The 25,893-nt window shown below is 44.2% G+C and overlaps 1 protein-coding gene across 1 annotated transcript in view; it reads right to left on the bottom strand.

Moving 5' to 3' along the window:
- The window catches only part of ZNF532 (zinc finger protein 532), a 105,105-nt gene extending 80,272 nt beyond the window's left edge, over positions 1-24,833 (bottom strand). Inside the window, exons 1-3 of the mRNA XM_040337771.1 lie at positions 22,500-24,833; positions 14,611-14,792; positions 10,812-10,988 (exon numbers count right to left, since the gene is read on the bottom strand). Of these exons, the coding sequence (XP_040193705.1) occupies positions 10,812-10,988; positions 14,611-14,792; positions 22,500-24,812 (2,672 nt within the window). The 5' untranslated portion in view covers positions 24,813-24,833. The remainder of the gene's footprint in view (positions 1-10,811; positions 10,989-14,610; positions 14,793-22,499) is intronic.
- Positions 24,834-25,893: the final 1,060 nt, after the last annotated feature.

Below are 25,893 nucleotides of genomic sequence, written 5' to 3'. Positions count from 1 at the left end.
GCCATATCAAAAAGTGCTTCTTTAAATTCATAAATATGCTGAAAATTGAGTGCCATGATGTGTTTTTTTTCTGGCAATGTGCACTTGGACTTTCAGTGGTTTTTGTTTTTATAGGATCCCTTTCTTACAGATTTCTTTGTAGGCGTCTGTGAAGGCATGCTTATTTCCTATGTACTTTCCTCTGTACACAATGTATCCTAAGGCTGTTTTTACATCACTGAAATTGATATACTGCATGACAAGAGTTATGCCAAGACCGCATCCATTGCTAATTTTCTATATATATATATATATATATATATATATATATATATATATATATATATATATATATATATATATATATATAAAGTGAAGAGTGCAAATGAAAGGCCTATTATTGCACTGCCGGCGCTTAGTGTTGCAACAACACCTTTAAAGTGACTGTGTGTAAAGTGGCATAAAGTTTTACCAAACAAAGTGTGAGAACACCTCTAAAAGTGAGAGAGGTGTCGTCTAATAAGCAGCTGTTAAAGTAAACAGGGAAGCTCCATTTAAAGTAATGGTAGTAGGTATCTTAAATGTGTGAACAAACAGTTCAAAAGATAAACAGCGCTAATGAGATGATATATCAACTCAAAACTAAAAGAATAAATAGCCCAGTGGACCCAGTTGGTGTAAAGGTAGTGGACTCCTAAGTGTCAGTGCATCCAAAACAATTCAAGAGAAAAATACCTCTGTAGCCAAACTCACCCACCAAGGGTGTGAGATTGCCACAATAGAGCGATGTTGGAGCTCTATAGGTACACCATCTGGTCCTCCAGGTATTAATACGTCAAACACAGGTCTCAGCAAGGTGTCATGAAAGACAGATAAAGAAACAAATAATAGTGCAATAGTGCCCTAGGGCGTGGCTACAACGACGCTACATACGGACATAGCCTGCGTTCCACCGCGCTCCACCATCCACCAACCTCGATCCAGCGCCTGTCATAAACAGCTTCAGCTCAGCACGCGCGCGGCCCCTGGAGGATTTTAAACGGCGGTGACAGCGGTGATCGTATTCTATGCTTATTTTTCAGTGATTTATTGTACGGGCACTCACTTAAGGTTGTTAACCCTCTCTAGTCAGGTTCATTTAAGCAGTATTGCACTATTATTTGTTTCTTTATCTGTCTTTCATGACACCTTGCTGAGACATGTGTTTTATATATATATATATATATATATATATATATATATATATATATATATATATATATATATATATATATATATATATATACACAAATATAAATAATAGAATATAATATAGGGCTCTTTTAACCCTTGCTAGCGTCCGAAGAAATGGTTAATAGCGCCCATGCTGCAATTTGCAGGCGCTTCCAAATCATTTCAATACACCGCTGGGTCATGTGACAGCTGTATATCAATTAGGAAAGGTACTTTTTTTTTTAATTTAAATAATTATCGTGCCATCATTCACATACAGAAATAGAAGGGATAATGTAAATTAAAAAGAGTGTGTGTTTAGTATCACTTTAAGAGGAAAAGTAGAATGTGTTTCCAATATGCACTTATGAATTAGTGTTACGGTGTTTACTCTAAAGTAATTTTGATGAGACTTTGAAAAGTTTGCACTTTCATATATTTTTAGTATTAAATGCAGAGGTTTTTAGAATAGCCACTAGAGGGAGCTCTCAGCAACCATGGAGCTACAATACCAAAACACTCAAAATTATTATTATTATTATTTCAGGTACTGTACCGTCAATTTATGCAGCGCTTTACATATATTTCACTGCTTAGTGTAAAAATGTAAAGCCGTTGTTCATACACTACTAGAGTTTCCTTTGAAATGTTTTATTTCAAGAAAGTTCGTTTGGTTTTCTAATATTTACATGGGGTCAAATCGATATTCATTTTTTGACTGCAGTGAAGAGCAAATTCGAGGGAGCAGGATGGAATTTTTTTTCCCTCAAACATAATACTAACAGTGTATCATTTTCGATTGGGAAAGCTCACTCTAAAAACGATTGTTAAAGTAGTTGTAAACCCTTACAGACCACTTTTACCTTCAGGTAAGCTTAGATTAAAGAGGAGTTCCACCTAAAAATGGAACTTCCTCTTAACCCACTCCTCGCCCCCTTACATGCCACATTTGGCATGTAATTTTTTTGGGGGGGGGGGGGAGTGGGGGCTTCAGGAGAAGGGGACTTCCTGTCCCACTTCCTCCTTCCGCCGAGGGGCTGGAAAGGCGATTAGCTTAATCGCCTTTTCACAGCCCCTCCCTGTAGGCGAGCGCCTGTCCAATCGGACGGCGCCGCGCCGCTCGCGCAAATGCGCAGTGGGTGCCCGGCCGTGAACCAGAAAGCTGTCACTGCCGGGTGCCCACACTAGAAATGAAGACGCCGGCCGGCGAGGGGGGGCGAGGAGCGGAGCCCCCCGTCCGGCGCGTCGCTGGAGCTGTGGAGCAGGTGAGGCTGCATTCACACCTAGGCGTAGGCAATAGCGGCGTTTTCCGGCGTTTTTTTCGGGCGTTTTGTCGCACGTATTCATGCTAATATGCGCGTTTGCATACAGCGTTGTCCGACGTTTTTGTACTTTGACGTTTTTTTTTAGCCAATAGGAAAAACTATCATCTTTTCATCACTTGTTGCTATGTTGGTAGATTTTTTTAATCTTCTGCATGGGCGACAAGTTCTATTGACGAAACGCCCGTAGCAAACGCCCGTTGTCGCGCAAGTCGCTTGAATCGAGCGTTTCCATTACTTTCTATGGGAAATGGAAACGCTCAAATACGCACATATCGCGCGATATGCGCGACAAAAAAGGGTCCGGAACTTTTATTGACTACATGCGATGCGCGTCAGGCGCATCGGCGTTCAGATGTGAACCATGCCCATAGCCTTATATGTATTTAGGTCCCTCTGGCGTTTGTGCGCGTCGCGCTACAGGCGACAAAACGCCAAGGTGTGAATGGGCTCTCAGTGTCAGTTTATTAAAAGCCAGCAGCTACACTTTTTGTGGCTGCTGACTTTTAATAAACTTAAAAAAATGGGTGGAAAACCCCTTTAAGGTTTACCTGTAGGTACAAGAAATACCTCCTAAACTTACACGGTTTAGGAGATATTTGCAAAAAAGGTGCACTGTGGAAACCTTTAGGAAACGATTAGCGTGCATAAAGGTGATCGTGCCTTGACTGGTGGCTCCTGTAACGTCATCGCGGCTCCGGCCAATCACAGTGCCAGAGCCATGGTACCTGGAAGTCGCTCTGGGAGAGATGGCGGGGAACGAGGACAGCTGCGGGGGCTTCGATCTCAGGGAAGTAATTCATAATGAGCTAGTATTCTATGCATACTAGCTCATTATGCCTTTGTCTTGCAGGGTGTTTACTTCCTCTTTGAAAGCAAACAAAATTTGCTATCTGTTCTCCTCTCTGCTCCTGTGTCCACCCCCCCCCTCTGTCTGTGTGTGAGCCGCCCCTCCCCCCTTCTGCTGCTCTCATAACACTAACCTGTATACACCATCAGCCCTGCCTCCTATTGTAGTGTCCCCCTCTGTGGATAATTTATAAATATAAATGCTGTAAGTACCTAAGAGCAGAGATTGCGATCACATGACCAGCCAGCTCTCTCCTTCTCCCCTCCAGACTAACATCAGCAGAGGAATCTCAGCCCCGCCCACTGCAACTCTCGGAGGAAAGGAGAAAGCTGGGCAGTCATGTGATCACAATCTCTGCAGTGAAAGTAGGTATTTGCAGCATTTATTTTTATAAATCACACACAGAGGGGGATACTACAATAGGAGGCAGTGCTGATGGTGTATACAGGTTAGAGTGGCTTAACAACCACTTTAATGTAAAATAACACTTTTTGGACCACTGGTTCCTCTTAAAAGGGGTTGTAAACCCTTTACAGCCACTTTATGAATGAATGAATGAATGAATGAATGAATGAAGAACTTATATAGCGCGGCACATGCGAACTGAATCGCCTCTGGGCGCTTGATGTTTCGTGTCTCATGACATCAGAAGAGCAGAGTTTTAATCTGTTTTCTGAAAGTCAGGTGGTTTTCCTCCAACCGAACGCTGGTTGGTAAAGCGTTCCATAGTCTCGGACCTTGAAAAGCAAACCTTCTTTCTCCTTTGGACTTGTATTTGGTTTTTGGCACCCTGACCAGATTTTGGTCAGTGGATCGCAGAACGCGATTAGAATTGTGAGGTTCTATCTTGTCGCAAAGATATTGCGGCGCCTTCCCATGGATGCACTTATGTGTCAGGCAGAGTACTTTAAATACAATTCTGTCTTTTACTGGCAACCAGTGAAGGGTTCTCAGCGAAGGTGAGATTGATTCCCATAATAAGGCTTACCTGTAGCTACCCAGGATATCTCCTAAACCTGTACGGTTTAGGAGATATCCTCTGTCCCCTGCATGTGCCGATGTCATCAGGCACATGCGCACTGGGGCAAACTGAAGCAATGGCACGCATGGGCCGTTGCTTTAAGTCTGTGTGCAGTTACCGGTGGCTCCTGTGCGCATGCGCAGGAGTGACGTCATCGCGGCTCTGGCCAATCACAGCGCTGGAACCGCAATACCCGGAAGAAACTACGGGATGACATGTCGCCGGCCAGAGGAGGAGACGAGGACGGCTGTGGGGGCTTTGATGCAAGTATATGTATACAGATATTTTATTCACAAACCAAAAAAATACTAAAGTAACCAGAACTTAACATAAGTCCTGCTAGATAACTTCATGCTTGCACCCTTTTGCAGGTACAGGTATGTAAATTGTTTTTAAAAATAAATGCCTATAGTGTTTAAAATCCGTTATACACGGTCTCACCCTGCTCTGCACATGCTCAGTTGGTCTCTATTTGTCATCACTGTGGCAAAAATTCAAGCCCCCTAGAGGCCGATCTGCTGTCAGCCTGAAGATTTACTGCTGCTCAGGGGCTCTCTGCCTCAAATGGTAGCCTTCCCAAAGAAGAAACAGTAATAATGCTGGAGGCAATTTACAGCACACATTCATTTTGGTATCATCATTATTAATGTGGAATGGATGTTCCTTGCTCAAGAACATCATTTTTAAGTGGTTATGGTTAAAGTTCCGCTTTAAAGTGGTAAAAGTGTGTTTATATAAAAAAAAAAATAACACATTATAATCAATACTAATTTCCCACTTCCACTAAGAGCAGAATGATGTATCTCCTTAATGTGTAAAATGTCCATTATGATGTGAGCTTGCCCTAGCCTAAGTGTATCAGAACCCTGTGCATCTTTTATATAAAAACCATTAATGATGGATGAGTTGTTTTCTTCTGGAATTATCCCCTACTGGAGGAAAAAAACGTCTTGAAGCGACCTATGGTAGGAACGGTACGCATGTTTCTCATAAGGACCATTATTGTAGATTCCTTTTTATAATGAAGACTGAAAGGCTAAAAACAGGGGCAGCATTGGGTACGTGCAGGGCCGGCCCTATGATGGGACCGGGTGGTACCATGGGTACCAGGCAGCACTTTTAGGGGGGCAGCATACTGATGCCCGCCAGCCCGTTCCGCCACCCAAATAAAATTGATATCCTTTTTTTCCCACAAATAGAGCTTTCTTTTGGTGATATTTGATCACACCTCTGTGGTTTTTATTTTTTGTGCTATAAATATATATTTTTTTACTTTTTGCTATAATAAATATCCCCAAAATTTTGAAAAATAAACAATTTTCTTCAGTTTAGGCCAATATGTATTCTTCTACATATTTTTGGTACCAAAAAAAAAACACAATTAGCGTACATTGATTAGTTTGCGCAAAAGACATTGTGGCCGCCGGCAATTCACAGGTCCCTTTATACTCCTGGATACATGTATAGAGCCCATGGCAGGTCCTTTTATACGCCTATATGCATGTATAGAGCCATGACAGGCCCTCTTTATACATATATAGAGCCATGACAGGCCCTCGTTATACTCCTTTATACATGTATAGAGCCATGACAGGTCCTCTTTATACTCATATATACATTTATAGAGCCATGGCAGGTCCTCTTTATATTCCTTTACATGTAAATGGTCTCGACAGGTCCTCTATATACATGTATAGAGCCATGACAGGTCCTCTTTATACTTCTTTATACATGTATAGAGCCATGACAGGTTCTCTTTATAATCCTTTACATGTAAAGAGTCTCGACAGGTCCTCTATATACATGGATAGAGCCATGACAGTTTCTCTTTATACATCTATAGAGCCATGACAGGCCCTCGTTATACTCCTTTATACATGTATAGAGCCATGTCAAGTACTCTTTATGGTCCTATATACATTTATAGAGCCATGACAGGTCCTCTTGATATTCCTTTACATGTAAAGAGTAATGACAGGTCCTCTATATACATGTATAGAGCCATGACAGGTCCTCTTTATACTCCTATACATGTATAGAGCAATGACAGGTCCTCTTTATCCCTTTCACGCCGAGCGTACGCATATATGCGTCCTCGGCTTTCAGGGGTTGTACCGGGATGATGCCTGCAGCCGCAGGCATCATCCCGGTACCGTTGTTTAGAGCGGGCGATCGGCTTTCCAAACATAACAACCGATGCGGCTAAAAGCCGCTCGGTTGTTATGCCGGAGGAGCGGGAGGGGACATCCCCCCCCTCCCGCCGCCTCTCGCCGCTCTGACCGGGCCTCCCGTCCCACCGGGAGACCCGATCCACGATCCGGCGCCTCCAGCGTCTCGGCGCGCTCTGAAACAAAGCCGTAAACGGCTTTGATTCAGTGTGCGCATTGAAACCACGGAAGCGGCGTCATGACGTCACTTCCGGGTTTCTCGGCTGCCAATGGCGCCGGATTTAAAAAAGTACACAGTATTCAGAATCGCCGTTTTCGGCGATCTGAATACTTTGAAGTGCAAAGGAGGGCTCGGAGGTCTTTTAGACCCCGATCCCTCCATAAAGAGTACCTGTCACGACCTATTGCTGTCACAAGGGATGTTTACATTCCTTGTGACAGCAATAAAAGTGATCAAAATGTAAAAAAAAAAAAAAAAAAAATGTAATATTAGAAAAAATAAATAAATAAATAAGAAAACAAAAAAAAAAATTTTTTAAAGCGCCCCCCCTCCCCGCGAGCTTGCGCAGCAAAGAAAGCGCATACGGAAGTCGCGCCCGCATATGAAAACGGTGTTCAAATAACACATGTGAGGTATCGCCGCGATCGTAAGAGCGAGAGCAATAATTATAGCACTAGGCCTACTCTGTAACTCTAACCTGGTAACCGTAAAAAAAGTTTAAAGCGTCGCCTATGGAGATTTTTAGTTACCGTAGTTTGTCGCCATTCCACGAGTGCGTGCAATTATAAAGCGTGTCATGCTTGGTATCTATTTACTCGGCATAACATCATCTTTCACATTATGCAAAAAAATTGGGCTAATTTTACTTTTTCATTTTTTAAAATTCATGAAAGTAAATTTTTCCCAAAAAGTTGTGTTTAAAACACCGCCGCACAAATACCGTATGACATAAAATATTGCAACAATCGCCATTTTATTCTCTAGATTCTCTGCTAAAAATATATATATAATGTTTGGGGGTTCTAAGTAATTTTCTAGCCAAAAATATGGATTTTAACTTGTAAACACCAAATGTCATACATAGGCATAGGCATGAAAGGGTTAAACTCCTTTATACATGTATAGAGCCATGACGGGTCCCCTTTAGTTATCATGATATAAAATAATGAATGTGGGGGCCTTTTGGTTGGCGTGATTTTTTTTCGGGGGGGGGCAACATTTCATTCTTGGTCCCAGGCAGCACAATGTCTTGGGCCGGCACTGGGTACACTGTATTGTCCTATAGAAAGGCTCCATGAGAGCCAGAAGAGAATGGCACCAATAAATATAGGCAGAGGTATAACCAATTCAGTGACCTATGGAAGTAGAAGGTCAGTCCTGGGTGTCAGGAGGCTGGCAGAAGAGCGGCAGCAGATCAGCACCAGAACATGTGGACTAATTATTCTTAAATCAAGCTCTAAACAACAATCAGTTCCTTCAGCTATGGAGTAACACCTTGATGAAGGGGATTTTCTGGTCTCTGAAACGCGTAGCCATTTTCTTTCTACTGGTTTTTACTTTACTGTCAAGAATAAAGGATTTATGGACCTTTGAAATAATTTTTGATGCATGATCCCTTAATTTCAGGCAAAACTCCTCAAGTAGACATGTGCGGTTCGATTTGTTCCAAATTGAAATTCGGACAAATTTTTCGTTATTCAGATGTATCTGAATATCCGAATTACATTCGTAACGAATTTAAACAAATACAAAATAAAAAAAAAACGACATTTCTGACGAAATTCAAATCGTTTTTGAATTCGAATTGTTTTCGGATATGAATTCCTGAATGGAATAGAATAGAAAATAAAGGAATAGAATAAAAAGGAACATAATGGAATCTAATAGGGTAAAGCAGAACAGAATACAAAATAAAAGAATATAAAAAAATATAACAGAACATAAAGGGATAGAATAGAATATAGTAAAATAGAACAAAATAAAATAGAAAATAAAAGAACAGAATAAAATAGGGTAATGAATAAAGGAATAGAATACAAAATAGAAAGAATATAACTATGTTCTGAAATTCGAATTTTAAATAGAGTACATTTGAATACAATAGAAAATAATAGAAAAAAAGGAATATAAAAGAATAACATGGAAAGAATAGAACCTTCTTCCAAATTTTGAATAAAAAATTCAAATTTGACAAAAAAAAATAAAAACAATAGAATAAAAAGAATATAACCATTTTCCAAAATTCTAATAGAATAAATTTGATTTTGAATGAAATTCAAATAGAATTCAAATCAATTCAAATCAAATTAGAATTTTCCAAATTCGACTCAATGCAGAAAATTTTAACTGGTTCGAATAAACGAAACAAATTCCGAAAACAAATTAAACAAAATGTAACTAAAGAAATTTATGTAAATACACATTTTTTTCATTCTGCACATGTCTATCCTCAAGTTGGTTGTGTCAACTTCTATGCTACCATCCCCCAACTTGGTGTTCTTCAAGTGGCCAAAATCCATTTGGGAAGAACCACTACCAATTAGGGTGACCACGTGTCCCGTATTGCCCAGGACAGTCCTGCATTTTGCAGGTCTGTCCCGGGCACCTTCATTCCAGGGCAATACAGTGTCCCGGGAATGAAACTGACACAGCCACCCCCCCCCCCCCCCCCGGGCCAATCTGAAAAAGGCCGCCATCACCGCTTTACACACTGACAGTACTTGTCCTGGCCAGGAATGCCTGGAGAAGCACAATTTATGATTTCTCCAATCACAAACAGGGGGTTTGTGATTGGAGAAATCATAAATCCCGACTCTTGTGTTCAATCACTGTGCTGTGATTCGTTATAGCACAAGCTGATTTTTGGGAAGGGGGTGTCCCTGAATTAATTGTAGTTTGGAAATGTGGTCACCCTACTACCAATCTTCATTTGAAGTAGGGGTGCAACAGATCCTCATTGATCCGTACGGATCAACACCTTCGGGTTGGCACACACGTGATCTGCGGGCCCCCCGGTCCTGCATCACCCATAGAAAAAGGCAGTGGCTTCGGCCTAGCTCCCGGAGCGGCGGCCATCTTAGTCCACCCATCGGCAGCCACACCAAGCTTTCCTGGCCCGATTTGCCAGGAGTTTCTAGATCAGCCTCCGGAGTGCCTGAGAGCACATCCACAGCCTACACCTGCCTTGGGACAGGCCGCGGTGTCGGCCTACCTCCTGGAGCGGCGGCCATCTTGCTCCACCCGGCGGCGGCCTAGGTGAGCTCCCCTGCCTTCCCACAGTGCCCAGTGTTCCGTCCTCCCCTGGAATGGCCTCCAGGCTGCCTGTGGCGGCTACCAAAGCGCCTCCACTTTGGGGAAGGAATCAGTCCACACACAGCGTGGTCATGGCGAGCGGAGGAACGGAGGAGCTTGAACGCCCTGCGCCATTTAAATCCCGTCTTTTTTTTTGTTGCCGATCCGAAAAATGATCCGATCAGTGACTCTGATCCGAGAAACGATCCGAACCGTAAGTTTTTATGATCCGTTGCACCCCTAATTTGAAGACGGCCAACCTTCAAGCTCAGTGCTTCTATTTTATTTCATCAATACACTCTCTGTACTAGGGTGACAACCATACTGAGCAGCATTGTCACCTTAGAAAAGGCAGTGTGTTCGGAAAACAGAACACTGTGCTAGGACTACATAACACCACCCAGCTAACTGATAACAGTCCAGAGGCAGAGAGCACAGGAAGTGATCAGCTCACAAAATTTCTGACGGGATGAACAGGGATTTTTTTTTTACTTATCCAAATCAAGTGCCAACAGTGACAATGCCGATAGCAACACTCCCCCCCCCCCCCCCCGCAACATCTTCCCATCTCGCTGTTATAAGGCAAGCACATTCTACATGAGAGGGACCATGCTGCTTTGAAATCAGGAGCAGTGCAGCATTGTTGCCACCCCATCACAGGAAGATGCATGTGGTAGACTTCACTGACAGGTATTTGAGGGACTTTACAGGGGGCTAAGAAATGTAAGTTCAGGAGCATTTACAATGATCTGCTGCCACACATTTTAAAAGAAGGGGGGGGGGGCAGTTCTACTAATGTGCCTTCGATATATTCTGGAAAGGAAAACCAAGGACAGGGTCTATTTAATTAACCTTAAACAAAAAATAATAATCTCTCTCACAATAGATAGATCACCTTGAAAATTCCCAATATTTTTTCTTTATCAAATGCTGTTTCCAAACATATGAGAAACATATTGATACGTACTTGGGTTCACCTATCTTCACACCCGGGTGCTGCGTATATGCATGAGAATGGGTGCTGGGTGCAGATTTAAATGCCATCGGACAGATAGGACACTTGTAGAAGACCTCACAATGGGATCCTTGAATGTGACACTTTAATGCTGCGACCTCTGAGTAGACCACATTGCAGTGCATACACCTGTGAAAATACAAGACATCTTTAAAAGTCAGTAATCTCAGCTTGGCACAAATGGAGGGTCATCTTCCTCTTCACTGGAGTAGTTTTACCTTGAGATGGATTAAGTCATGCAAAATGTCGTATACACAAGTGTCCTTCCCGGATATACTCACCCCCATGAGTGAAGCTGTTCAGATCTGCTCCAAGGTTGACAGCCAGGGCCACAACTTGCCCAAATATGACCATACACTACTGACCAATCTGATTATGCAATCACCAGGGCCATCTTTAATGATTGGACCCTGGCCAAACATTTTCTTGGGCTTGGACACCACTCTGTTATCGGAGCCAGGCCACTGCTCTTATTGGCCCTTAGTGCTGTCCATCTACCATCGGGCTGCTGCTAATTGGGCAGGATGCTGTAGACTACAAGGTTTGAGGCTGCATGTTTTGTATGTCCGCGGATTGGTGGGTGTGCATGCTGGAAAGCAAAAGCCAGGAAAACGATTTGCAGGCAGCACAGGCTGAAGGGGCAGCTGCTTTGGGCTCCACAACAATGACTGGGCCAGGGGCGGCTGACCCTTTTGCCCCATGTTAATGACAGCCCTGGCAATCGCTTTTGGACCTACCATCAACTATGTGCAAGTACAGAGTGTGGCTAGCTTAAAGTGGTTGTAAACCCTTAACAAAAAAAAAAAAAAAACCTGCAAGACAAAAGCATAATGAGCTAGTAAGCATAGCAGTGATCCACGCAGCTGTCCTCGACCTACCCTCCGGCCACGGACATCTATCCCGGAGCTTACTTCTGGGTATCGCGGCTCCGGCAATGACGCATGTGCGCAGGAGGCGCCGGTAACGGCACATCTAACTGAAGCAACGGCACGATGTGAAAGAATGTGCCAATGTGCCAAAAATTGGTGAAAGAATGTGCCAATATTTTGGCACCGGCAATCACTCACCTTATAAACCAATCGTTTATAGTTGGCTTTGTGCCGACCTCCTTAAAGCAAGGCATAATTAAACCCCTTCTAAAAAAAACTAACCTAGACCCTAAAGACCCAAACAACCGCTTATAACCTCCCTCAATATCTCCAAGGTTATGGAAAAAGCGGTAGTACAACAGCTACAATACCATTTAGACACCCACAAACTGCTGGACCCACTTCAATCGGGTTTCCACCCAAGACATGGTACGGAAACAGCACTTCTTAAAATATGGGATGACGCTCTCGAAGCAGCAGACGGCGGAGAATCTTGTCTCCCGATACTGCTGGACCTTAGTGCTGCCTTTGACACAGTAGACCACAAACTGCTGTTACAGAGGTAGCGGGAGTGGTAGACTCGGATCTACCATGGTTTTCATCATTTCTGGAAAATCTTTCTCAGAGAGTGAAACTAGGGCCTTTCACGTCTGATTCAGGGATCACCCGTGCTATTCAATATTTACCTCCACACACTCCTAAAAATAATAAGTAATCATGAACTTCTCCATCACTCCTACGCGGACAACATGCAACTTTATTTTCGTATCAGCGACAAAAAGAACCAATACACCGTATTAGAAAAATGCCTAACTCAGATAGACGACTGGATGACGGAGAGTCACCTCAAACTAAATGGAGCAAAAACAGAACTCCTGCAACTCCATTCAAACTGAAATAAACTAGCCAGAACTCGCTGGACACCACCACCCATCCTGGGACAAACCATCACCCCAAGCACCAAAGTCAAAAGTCTCTGAGTCATTTTTGACTCTCACATGACAATGGATGCACAAACAGGATCAGTAGTTAGTGGTTCCCACCATCTTCTACGTCTCCTACGAAGAATTGTCCCCTTCATCCCCAAAGAAGACACAGCAGTAGTGGTAGGGACAATCATTAACTCTAGGTTAGATTATGCAAATTCCCTCTACCTCGGACTCCCGGTCGGCCCGTCTCCAAGTCGTCCAGAACACAGCAGCACGACTGGTAACAGGGGAAAAACCCTGGGAATCAATCACCCTGTCCCTGAGATCCCTCCATTGGTTGCCCGTAAAAGACCGAGTCACATTTAAGGCCCTATGCCTGACGCACAAATGTGTACACGGAGACGCTCCCCAATACTTATGTGAGAAAATAAAACAACAAAACCCCAATCGAGTGCTTCGATCAACTAACCAAAAACCACTACAAATCCCCAAAGCCCGCTACAAGACCAAAGGAGAACGTCGATTTGCATACCAAGGACCTCGATTGTGGAACGCCTTACCAACTAACATCCGAATGAAAATTGATCACCTGGCCTTCAGAAAAAAACTCAAGACCCACCTATTCTGAGGGATAAACAGAAGGAAAAGGGATACCAAGCACCTTGAGGCGATTCAGTTCGCAATTGTTGCGCTATACAAGTTATTCACTCACTCAATGCTTTGCACAAATTATTCAACACAATGAGACTGGTGGGTGGCATGGAACACAACCCATGGAACACACAACTTATTCAAGCGAATGGGGAAGCACCGCAAATGCGGGGTATTTGTGTGGCAAAATTGGGGTTAAAACAACCAGTGAGGAGGCATCCCCCTGCCTCCTCACCACTTGCCAATCACCTCCGAAAAGCGTTACAAAAGCAGATCACTCTTCAGGAAGAAGAGTGTGGGGCATTTTTGTCTGACATGTCTCGGCTGCCGAGATTTCGGTGCATCTCTAGTTAGTACAGCAATCTCCTATTGGCTGAGAGTGCTGATCGGGAGTCGGTCGGCAGCCCGTTTTCGGTCATGACCCTTCGACCAGCTGCCATACACACGGGCTGAATGTCGGCCGTTTTCTATTGAACCGCCTGACATTCAGCCTCTTTGTACTAGGCTTTACAGACAGCTAAAAAGAGCAATGATGTCAGGAGGAGGCAGGAATTGCTCATTGCTCAAGGAACCCCTAGCTGAGAAACCCGGTCTCATAAGTTCTTCAGTGAACTTGGGAGCGCAACCATTTTTCTTTTTGATTGAACTACATAGTTTTTTTTTTTTTTTTTCCAACCTCACTTTATAACTGTAGCTCTAGGACAATACCACCTAAACACTAAATAATTCTAAAGTACTAAATTATTTCCAAATAAAAAAGGTCTACTAAAAAAGTGAAAGTCTCCGGATTTAACTGGTTAAAGCGGTTGTTTTTTTTTCTCATGCAAGGCAAAAGTCATAATGAGCTAATATGCACCGCATATTAGCTCATTATGAAATACTTACCTCGGAACGAGGTTTGTAGCACTTACCTGGTCCACGCCAAGCGAGATGTCCTCTTGCCTGGCGTGTCTTCCGGGTATCGCCTGTGATTGGCTGGAGCGGCGATGACGTCACTCCCGCGCGTGGGAGATTTAAATTCGGCAAGGTCCGGCGGCTGCCGGTCCTTTCGCCGTAGATCTCCCCAGCGCATGCGCCGCGGCGCATTGCGAGGGGAATATCTCCTAAACCGTGCAGGTTTAGGAGATATTCTCCTTACCTACAGGTAAGCCTTGTTATAGGCTTACCTGTAGGTAAAAGTAAAAAAAAAGGGTTTACAACCACTTTAAATATTTGAACATTCTAGTATATATTTTAAACCATTACTTCTTGTTAAGTGACCAAGGCAGGTCCCCATTTTTCTGGCATTTGGATAAAACTTACCGGAAGCCGATCCTGCGGGTGTAGTGCAGACAGTTCTTGGTGACGTGCGTCTGGAAGTGTGCCGACCTGCAGATTGCTCCGCACTCAGGACACGTGTATGGAGATTTGTGCTGATGAATGCGCTGGTGGCAGGCAAAGCTACACGGGTTGGGTAGAAGCATCATACAAATGCTACACGTCTTCTGCAAAAAAAAAAAGCCAAAAAGATTTGCTGTTCAGTTACTAGAGCTTCAGGAAGCTTTCACTTACTGTGGTTTCTGCTAAACTGGCGCACATGCTGGCTTCCTATGTATCCAGTGGTGAGACGTTTCCACCAGAATTTCCATATCTTCCCTACCGTAAAAAACACTACAAACCCAAATAACGGTAAACTGTGACCACACATGGCATGCAGACAGTTGGCTTAGGCATAATGAAAGAGGGCGTCTAAAAGACAGCTGGATTATCACACACATAAAAATGTCAGATTTATAAATCCTTGGATCACCACAGAGGACAGTCACTGGGAATATGCTCAACTCCCACCAAACATTATTGGTTTAGGATAGACAGAAAAAAGGGCGATAACCTCTCTGCCCTGAGCTACATCACCAATCTTGTATCCATCACCCAAACCATCCTCTCCGCTCTTCTCAAGACCTCCTAGTCTCAAGCTCTCTCGTCTCCAGGATTTCTCCAGAGCCTCTCCCATCCTCTGGAACTCTCTAGCTCAACCAGTCCGGCTATCCCCTACTCTTGCTGCCTTCAAGCGATCCCTGAAAACTCATCTCTTCAGGGAAGCCCATCAAGTCTCCAACTAATCTTTTACCACTTCCATCAGCTCATTCCCCACAGTTACAACCTTTTTTACCACCTGCCCCACCCTATTAGATTGTAAGCTCTTTGGAGCAGGGTCCTCTTAATCCTCTTGTATTTTATTGTATCATAACTGTATTGTCTCCCTTTTATATTGTAAAGCGCTGCGTAAACTGTTGGCGCTATATAAATCATGTATTATAATAATAATAATAACCCATGTCTGTTTTTTATTGTCATCGGTGTCTTTGTTAGACCCCTTTCACACTGGTGCGGTTTGCAGGCACTATTGCGCTAAAAATAGCGCCTGCAAACCGACCTGAAACAGCGGCTGCCGTTTCAGGTCGGTTTTATTTGAAAAGTTTGGAGACCCCCTTGCCTTAGAGCATGGACCCAAGAACATACGTTGTTAGGTCAAATGCGCTTGGACCCCTCAGGGGTACAGTAGATAGGAATTCCTTCAATGTGGATATCCTCTAGGTGTTGCGATAATCTTGGTGGTAGTAGTAGGCCAATACGTCAGAGGAAGTCACAAGGGCGGTGACGTAACGTGTGGGAGGAGCTGGGTGACGCTGATGTTGCAGAGTAATGGATTGCAGCTGTTACAGTAAGTTTTAAGGCACATTTACTTATTTTTAATGAGGGCATTTATTTTAAATATGGTAAATTCTGGATTCTGTTACATGCTACACTTTGCGCACCCACCTGTGTTTCTTTGAGAAAGCGGTAACAAATAAAAATGGGACGGAAGGCCCTTTAACCACTTAAGACCTGGACCTTTAGGCAGCTAAAGGACCCGGCCAATTTTTGCGATTCGGCACTGCGTCACTTTAACTGACAATTGCGCGGTCGTGCGACGTGGCTCCCAAACAAAATTGGCGTCCTTTTTTCCCCACAAATAGAGCTTTCTTTTGGTGGTATTTGATCACCTCTGCGGTTTTTATTTTTTGCGCTATAAACAAAAGTAGAGCGACAATTTTGAAAAAAAATGCAATATTTTTTACTTTTTTCTATAATAAATATCCCCCAAAAATATATAAAACATTTTTTTTCCTCAGTTTAGGCCGATACGTATTCTTCTACCTATTTTTGGTAAAAAAAAGAAAAATCGCAATAAGCGTTTATTGATTGCTTTGCGCAAAATTTAGGGGATATTTTTATTGCATTTTTATTAATTTTTTTTTTTTTTACTACTAATGGCGGTGATCAGCGATTTTTTTCGTGACTGCGACATTATGGCGGACACTTCGGACACATTTTTGGGACCATTGTCATTTTCACAGCAAAAAATGCATTTAAAATGCATTGTTTACTGTGAAAATGACAAATGCAGTTTGGGAGTTAACCACAGGGGGCGCTGAAGGGGTTATGTGTGACCTCATGTATGTTTACAACTGTAGGGGGGTGTGGCTGTAGGTCTGACATCATCGATTGTGATTCCCTATAAAGGGGAAAACACGATCGATGACGCCGCCACAGTGAAGAACGGGGAAGATGTGTTTACACACAGCTCTCCCCGTTCTTCAGCTCCGGGGACCGATCGCGGGACTCCAGCGGCGATCGGGTCTGCAAGTCCCGCGGTCACGGAGCTTCGGACCGACGCGACCCCACGGCTGGGCTTAAAGAGCCACGTACATGTACGTGGATGTGCCCAGCCGTGCCATTCTGCCGACGTATATCGTCGGTAGGGGGTCGTTAAGTGGTTAAAGGAAGTATTAGCCTATTACTACCACTACCAAGATTATCACAACTTCTAAAGGATATCTACATTGAAGGAATTTCAATCTACTCATTACCCTGAGGGGGTCCAAGCGCATTTGACCCAACATTGTTTGTTTTTAGATCCATGACCTAAGGTGAGCGCATTGGAGTGAAGGTAGTAGGATCACACCTACATAATGGTGGAGATACATTACTTAAAGGGGCTGTAAAGCTTATAAGGGAGTACCACATAATTAGCTACACCCAGTACCACTAAGTATGTTGGGACACATATAGCCAGATTCAGGTACATCGGCGTATCTTTGTGCCGGCGTAGCGCAGCTCATATGCGCTACGCCGACGTAACATAGAGGCAAGTACAGTATTCTCAAAGCACTTGCTCCGTAAGTTATGTTGGTGTAGCGTAAATGGGCCGGCGTAAGCCCGCCTAATTCAAATTAGGCAGGTAGTGGACGTGTTGTATTAAAATTAGCCGTGACCCCATGTAAATGAATGGCCGAACGAACGGCGCAGAATCACGTCAAATTTACGCCTTAAGATACGACGGCTCAATGGCAACGACGTGAACGTAACCTACGCCCAGCCCCATTCACGTACGGCTTACGTAAACAACGTAAAATCCGGCGGCTGTTCCGTCGTCCATACCTTTGCATTGGCTGCGCCACCTATAGAGGCGTTTTATCTTTACGCCGGACGTACGCCTTACGTAAACGGCGTAGCTTACTGCGACGGGCGCAAGTACGTTCGTAAATTGGCGTATCTCGCTCATTTACATATTCAACGCGTAAATCAATGGAAGCGCCCCTAGCGGCCAGCGTAAATATGCACCCAAGATACGACGGCGTAGGAGACTTAAAGGAACACTAAAAGTTCGTTTTTTATTAGATCAATTGATTGCTGTAAGCTAGAGCATTTAAATATCACTTACCTCGTTTTTCCTTTTGACCTCCAAAATACAGTAATCCAGGTTTGAAAATGCCATTTCCTGTCTCTCCTCTTCTTGCTTTCCACCAGCATCTGAGCCGTTTTGCATGGTGGAAAGCAGAATGTGCTCACCCCCTCCCTATGACTACAGCCCTGCGTGAAGATGCTCTCTTATCCCTCACAGGCATGGAGGCTAAGCCTAATGGGAACTGTAGTTCCCATTAGGCTGTGTTGTAGTAAGAATGAATGCGCACCGCAAACCAGGAAGTCAGTGAGAATAACGATTCAGGAGTGCTGGAGGTGAATAAAACGGCTCCATTTCAAACTAGTTATATGCAAAACATTACTTTTTCCTTTATCAGCTACTGTCAGACTTTAATTTAAGAGGAAAATATTTTTGTCTTTACAACCCCTTTAAGTCGGTCGGATGGAGCCAGATTTCAGGCGTATCTTATTACAAGAACACAGCGCATAGATACGACGGTGCATCTGTGGACTTACGCTGCGTATCAATAGATACGTCGGCGTAAGTCTTCGCGAATCCGGCTAATAGTCCTAAAACCTGAAAAGTTGAAGAACCACTTTAAGCTTTGACGAAAAACAAACAAACCTGTAAGCCAATAGCTTTCTATGCAGAGCTGCAGTAGATTTTGCGTGCTTCAATTTTAGTAGCCCAATCCCTGTGTGTCAGGAGAACAAAATATATGGACCGCAATTGCTGTCTTTCTTCTGCAAATGCTAGAGCCTGGCTGTTCCTGGCTTCAATACTTTTGACATATACTGTATGCGGCATGCATGCAACAAATGAAAGTTGGTCAGTATCCCTCATTCTCTATACTTGTTATGGGCACAAGTAATGAAACGCCCCTTGAAATATTCTACTGATTGACAACTGATCTTCCAGATCCAACATCTCAATCCTCAGAATAAAGGCAGGAAAAAGCAGCCCACCGTAAAAGCCAAGATTAAGTTCATTGAAGCAAATCAGACAAGACAAGCCCACCAGGTGCAACAAACCCCAACGTGTTTCATTCCTAACTGAAGTTTATTGATTTGCTTCAATAAACATAATCTTGGCTTTTACAGCGACCAGCTTTTCCCCTTTTGAGGGCTGAGTGTAGGATGTGGAGCGCCTGCTCTTGATGCTTGGTGGCTGGAGAGAAGGTAAAGCCGTCCGTGGGGGTATCCCAGTGCGCATGCTCAAAATCACGTTGTAAATAGTCAATGCTTTCGACGTGAACGTAATTTACCCAAAGCCCTATTCGCGAACGTTTTACGCAAACAACGGAAAAATCGACGCTGGCCCGATGTCCATACTTAAAATTGCGTACGCCTCATAGACCCAGGGGAAACGTTACGCCGAAAAAAGCCTGACGTAAAAAAATGCGCCGGCCGGACGTATGTTCTGAGAATCGGCATATCTAGCGAATTTGCATACTTTACGCGGAAATCAACGGCAGCGCCACCTAGCGGCCAGCGTAAATATGCACCCAAGATCCAACGGCGTACTAAGACGTACGTCAGTCAGATCTAGCCCCCATTTAGGCGTATCTTGTTTTGTGGATACAAAAACAAAGATACGCCGGAGCATCCTAGAAGTTACGCGGCGTATCAATAGATACGCCGACGTAACTTCTTTGTGGATCTGGCCCTAAATATATCAACGGATCTGGTTGTTTGGGGAACCAGGCAGGGGGGACTTATTTCATAGGGCAACCAAAAATAAAATATATTCTTAGCTGATCAGACCCCAGTAAACTAAAATCTGATTGGCTGGCATGGATAACTCAACCTTTGCACATCCCTGATGCGCTTTGATTTGATTATTAGAGAACATTAAAAGTGTCTAAACTTAAAGTGGATGTAAACCCTCCATACATCCAGTGAAGTGAACAGCCTCAGATGATACACAGGGATGAACCAAATCTCCCTACATAGGTTTTATATGTATATCTGCTGTCTTCACAGTTATATACTCTTTAGAAAGTTGAGATGTGTTATGCCGCATACACACAACTGTTTTTCCTGTCCTGCAAAAAAACAACGTTTTTCTCTACGTGATTCGTTGCGATTCCTCTCAAGCCTGCCTTGCATACACACGTTCATGAAAAAGAACAGTCAAGCAAAGTTTGGTGACGTACAACACGTACGACGGCACTATAAAGGGGATGTTCCATTCAAATGGAGCCACCCTTGGGGCTGCTTTTGCTGATTTTGTGTTATCGTGAGTTAGTAAAAGTTTGGTGAGAGACGATTCGCGCTTTTCAGTCTGTTACAGCGTGACGAATGTGCTATCTCCATTACGAATGCTAGTTTTACCAGAACAAGCTCTCCCGTCTCATACTTGATTGTGAGCATGCGCATTTTTCCCCCCTCAGAAAAGCATACACACAAGCGATTTTAACGACGAGAAAAACGACAGGAAAAACCAATGAGAAAAATGACAGGAAAAGCGACGAGAAAAAATAAAGCAGGTTCTAATTTTTTTGCGGGCAGTTTTCTTGTCGAGAAAAATGCTATGGAGCATACACACAACCGGTTTTCACGACCAATCAAAAAAAAATGGCAGTTTTCTCGTCATGAGGAGATTTTCTCTTCCTGTTTAAAGCGGAGTTCCACCCAAAATTGGAACTTCTGCTTAAACCACTCCCTGCCCCCTTGCATGTAATTTTTTTTTTTCCTGTCCCACTTCCTCCTTCCGCCCAGGGACCGCTTAGGCGATACGTCATATCGCCTACGGCGGCCCCTCCCTGCAGGCGATCGTCTGGGACATGCGACAGGTCCAAGGCGATCGTCTGACCACTCACAGATCGCAGCGCTGCTCGTGCAGTGAGTGCCTGGCTGTGAAGCTGAAAGCGGTCACGGCCGGGTGCCCACAGTTAGAATGGAGGCAGCGGTGGAGAGGAGCAGAGCTCCGGGCGAGCGCGTCGCTGGACAGTGGAGAAGGTAAGTTTCTGTTTATTAAAAGCCAGCAGCTATACTTTTTGTAGCTGCTGACTTAAACATAAAAAAGGCTGGAACTTCGCTTTAACACAGAGTGTGATGTCTGGGCATACAGCCAAGATAGCTAACATTAGTAGTTACGCAGCGCAATGGCTTACTTGCGCCGGCGTAACGAATGCTCCTGATTCAGGAACCTCATTACGCCGACTGCAGCCTAAGATATGCGTGGCATAAGGCTCTTATGCCCGCATATCTTAGGCTGCATTCTTGCGATGGCCGCTAGGTGGCGTTCCCGTTGTGCTCAGCGTATAGTATGCAAATTGCATACTAACGCCGATTCACGTTACGCGAGCCCTGCGTACGCAGTTTACGTCGTTTGCGTACGACGGTTTTCGCGTAAGGCTGCCCCTGCTATTAGGGGCAGCCAATGTTACGTATTCCCGTCGTTCCCGCGTCGCGAAATTTGAACTTTACGTAGTTTGCATAAGTGATTCGTGAATGGCGCTGGACGCCATTCACGTTCACTTTGAAGCAAGTGACGTCCTTGCGACGTCATTTGCCGCAATGCACGTCGGGAAAGTTTTCTGACGGAGCATGCGCTCTACGATCGGCGCGGGAACGCGCCTAATTTAAATGATTCCCGCCCCCTACGGGATCATTCAAATTGCGCGTGCTTACGCCGGGCAATTTTAAAGAGCGCACACGCAATTTACGGAGTTACTGCTCCGTGAATCCCGGGTAGCGCAGTAAATTTGCAGGGGCGCAGGGCAAAAACGGTGCCCTGCGCCTACGTAAAAAATGCGTAAATGTTACTGAATCTACCCCATTGTTGATTGGATGAAAGGCACACACCCCCTCTCATCATAGGCAGAGACTCTCAGGAGGCGTCTTGTAATAGGGCCTGCTCCCTGCTAATCTATTTTAGGAAACTCCCCGGACAGAAGATTCAGGCTGCTTTTGTCTAAAGTGTCAGAGAATTTGCCAGGAGTTATCAGGCTGATAACATAGGAACGGTTCAGAGAGAGCTAAAAGGACTTGGCTCATTGAAGAGAGATAACAAAATACTGCAGATATATGTACCCAGCTCAAATTTCATGAATCGGGTTTACATCCACTCTAATCTGTAGGTGCTGGTGGAATCTACTGCTGAATTCAAGGGTAGCCTTAAAAAAAAAAAAAAAATGGTCATCTTAGACCCGGTTCACACTGGGGCGACTCGTCAGGCGACGCAGCCGCCTGACAAGTCGCGTCTCATTCTAGTGAATAGAACCGTTCTAATAGGAGCAACGCAAGTCGCTCCGACTTAGAAAAAGGTTCTTGTACTACTTCGGGGGCAACTCGGGGCGACCTGCATTGACTTCTATACAGAAGTCATTTTGCAAGTCGCCTCTGAAGTCGTCTTCATGTCGCCTGGCCGAGTCGCCCCCGAAGATGTGCCGCCCCTGTGTGAACCGGCTCTTAGCATCAAACTAAACACTTCTATTTATATACACAAGGTACCGTACTTGTCCAGTTGCATCCGCGGCTTGTTGGTAGTGTGTTGCTAAGGACGTTTCATCTGTAAAGACTTCATTGCATTCCAAACACTTCAGACTATGTCTGCAGAGCTTAGATGAATCTTCATCCAAAGGCATTGCTGGGGTAACAGGTGCACTGGCAGGACCAGAAATCACTGGTGCAGATGCACCCGACAGCACCTTCGATACTGGGTGGGCAACTGCAATAGCTGGGCTTTGTCGCAGAGTCAAGGTCGTTGGAGCGGGAACGTTGTTCTGGGACGAAGCGATCATTTGGTCTACTGGCACTGGCTTGAGGATAAGGTGCGAACACTGCATCACGACTCCTTTCTCTTTATGAGCACGTGCGTGCGACAAAAGACTGCATTTATTGTAAAAAGCTAAATTTTTCCCACAGTGGTTGCAGGTTACTTCAATCCTAACACTTCGGCGATCATAATGCTGCAAAAGACTCTTTTCCAGTGCAAAGGCGTCTCCACATTCTAAACACTTGTATCCCCGTGCTGGCAGAGTAATTCCTGCATTGGTTGGGGGACTCAGGTTGGGAACATAGACTGGAATGGGATTTACACTACTAAGTACTTTGTTAAAGGCCTCCACCACAGAGCTTTGGGAGGAAGCCACTACTTGGACTCTGGACACCTTCTTGGGTTGAGTCACAGCAGTGGTCGATACAAGAGTTTGTTTGATTTGCTGCTGGGTTTTAGTTAACACGTGACGAAGCTCTGAAGTAGCTTGAGAACCTTGAGGCAAGAGGTTAAGATTGGCAAAATGAACTGTCTTTGGCACAAGTTTTGCGTTGGCAAGACTGGAAGCTGGGACCACCATGGTTTGCTGTTGCATGGCACTGGCTGCTTTGATGATCGCATTGCTGGCACTTTGGACAGATGCAGCAGATATAACGGTGGCTTTAACTGTGGTATTGTTACCGAACTTCAAATTTATCACTTGCGAGCCTGCCGTTTTTACTGCAGATACAGGTAGGAAAGCTGTAGCCACTGGTTTGATTGTAACCTGTTTTGGAGTGCCGTCTGTTGCCACAACCGCATTAGTAGCAACGGTCGTTTGCAAGGACGCCCTAGTAGGTGAAGAAAGAATAGCAGCAGCAGATGTTGGGGATGACAAAAGAGAGGAGACTACTACTGGCGAAGTTTGATCTGATACTTGTTTCGTACCTTCGGCTTCAAAATCAGGCAACACTCGTGTGACAGTTCTTTTGATTTCCCCTGAGGAAGTCTTGATGGTCTTAATTCTTACTTTTGGTATAGCGGGAGTTGAGCCACTAGATGATGGGGATCCTTTGCTGCTGTTCTCACTCGATACACTACTTGGGCTGTCTGATGGCTTTACTGGGGTCTTCTTTGTACTATCAATCATATTTTGCATGGTCAGTTGAGCTTCAGAAGGCTTTACGTTGGCCAATGGAGTGTCAATTTCTTTTGGCACTTGAGAGGACTCCTCTGGAATGGTGTGTATCTCCTTAGGGTCACATGTTGTCTTCTTCGCACTAAGAGCAGCAATGGCAGCAATGCAGGATGAAAGCTTTGCAGAAGACTTTAACTTCAGCTGTGCTACATTTCCTCCATTCACTTCACTTTTTTCAGAGTCCAGTTTGCCATCGATCGCTTTGCTCTCTAACATTTTTTGAGCGCCCTCTTCCAGCTTCTCATCAAGTTTTTTAAGTTTAAAGGTGTCAAATACGGAACCAACCTCGTAGTCTTGTTTGCTCGCTTTGCTTTTTTCCACGTTGTTGGCGACGGGAGTCCTAGGCTTTATTAAATGTTCAACGGCTTTGTCCCGTTCATAGAGATGCTGAGTTAATATACTGGAGCCAAAACCTGAACACAAGGCTTCTCGATCAGGAGGATCGTCCACTTCAATTTTTTCATCGTCATCAAATTCTTCAGCACTGGAAATGGGACTGAACTGATTAAAGACAGTCTCTTTGTGAATGGTGCCAGATGCAATAGCTTTTTCCTTTAGAGATTTCAGCCCTTCCTTGTTAAACCGTTCAAGATTTGAAATGGTGAGAAAGCCATTGTGCAAGCCATTACCGGTTGAGTGATGATGATCTTTGTCTGACGTTTCAGAAGATTCGAGGGTTCTTATGTTTTTCACTATAACGCTGACGCCAACATCCGATGAGGAAGGGATGTGGGCATCATCATCGCCTTGGGCAGTTTGCTTCATGTGATCATGTTCATCATGGCCAGACTCAATAGCTTCATTGGGATCCACCATGTCAGGAATGTCAAAAGCTGCAAGAAGGTCGTCAAAGTCTGGGGTCTTCATATCTCCCATGATCACAAGTTTGTATTCATTCAACACTGCAAAATAAAATATGGATTAACATACAGAATTTACACATATAAAGTCAACCATGAAAATCTACGTTAAAATATACGGCACATATATTTCCTGCTATACAACTACACTATATAATGGCAATTTTGTGGACACCCCTCCAAATAATTGAGTTGAGGTGTTTTCAGGTGTGAAGATTATGGTTAATGGTACAGCATACAAAGTTATTTTGAGCAATTCTGTTGTTTCAACCTTGGGAGGTAACAGTTTGGGGGAAGGTAATTTTCTGCTCCAGGATGACCGTGTTCCTATGCCCAAGCCAGGTCCATAAAGATATGGGGGTAGATCCACGTACAACGGCGCATTATTGCGCCGGGCACAGCGTATCTAAGATACACTACGCCGCTGTAACTTACTTTTTTTGTTTCGAATCCTCAATGAATTTGCGCCGTAAGTTACGGCGGCGTAGTGTATCTCTTGCGGCGTAAGGGCGCGGAAATTCAAATGGATGTAATGGGGGGCGTGTTTTATGTAAATACGTCGTGACCCGACGTAAACAACGTTTATTTTTAACTGCACATGCGCCGTCCCTGGGGGTATCCCAGTGCGCATGCTCGAAATTTAACCGGAACAAGCCAATGCTTACGACGGTGACGTCATTCTACGCAAATTCCTATTCGAACGACTTACGCAAACTACGTAAAAAATAAAAATTTGTACGCGGGAACGACGGCCATACTTAACATTGAGTACGCCACCATATAGCACCTTTAACTATACGCCGGAAGAATGCCGAACGAAAACGACGTAAAAAAATGCGCCGGGCCGACGTACGTTCGTGGATCGCCGTAACTAGCTAATTTGCATACCCAACGCGGATTTTGATGGGAATGCCACCTAGCGGCTGCCGAAAAATTTCAGCTTAGATCCGACGGCGTACTAAGACGTACGCCGTCGGACTCTGCTGCTGAAATCCAGATCCTGTTGATGTGTCTTTCACCAATTCATATTCAGCTTTTATTAACCCTTTGAGCGTACGCTTATTTGGGTTCAATATTTCCAGTAAGCCTCCCCTTTT

The sequence above is a fragment of the Rana temporaria genome, chromosome 1, assembly GCF_905171775.1.
Source record: "Rana temporaria chromosome 1, aRanTem1.1, whole genome shotgun sequence".
Classification (NCBI taxonomy): Eukaryota; Metazoa; Chordata; class Amphibia; order Anura; family Ranidae; genus Rana; species Rana temporaria.
The sequence above is the reverse complement of the archived record's forward strand: the minus strand, read 5'-3'. Positions and strand labels throughout refer to the sequence as shown.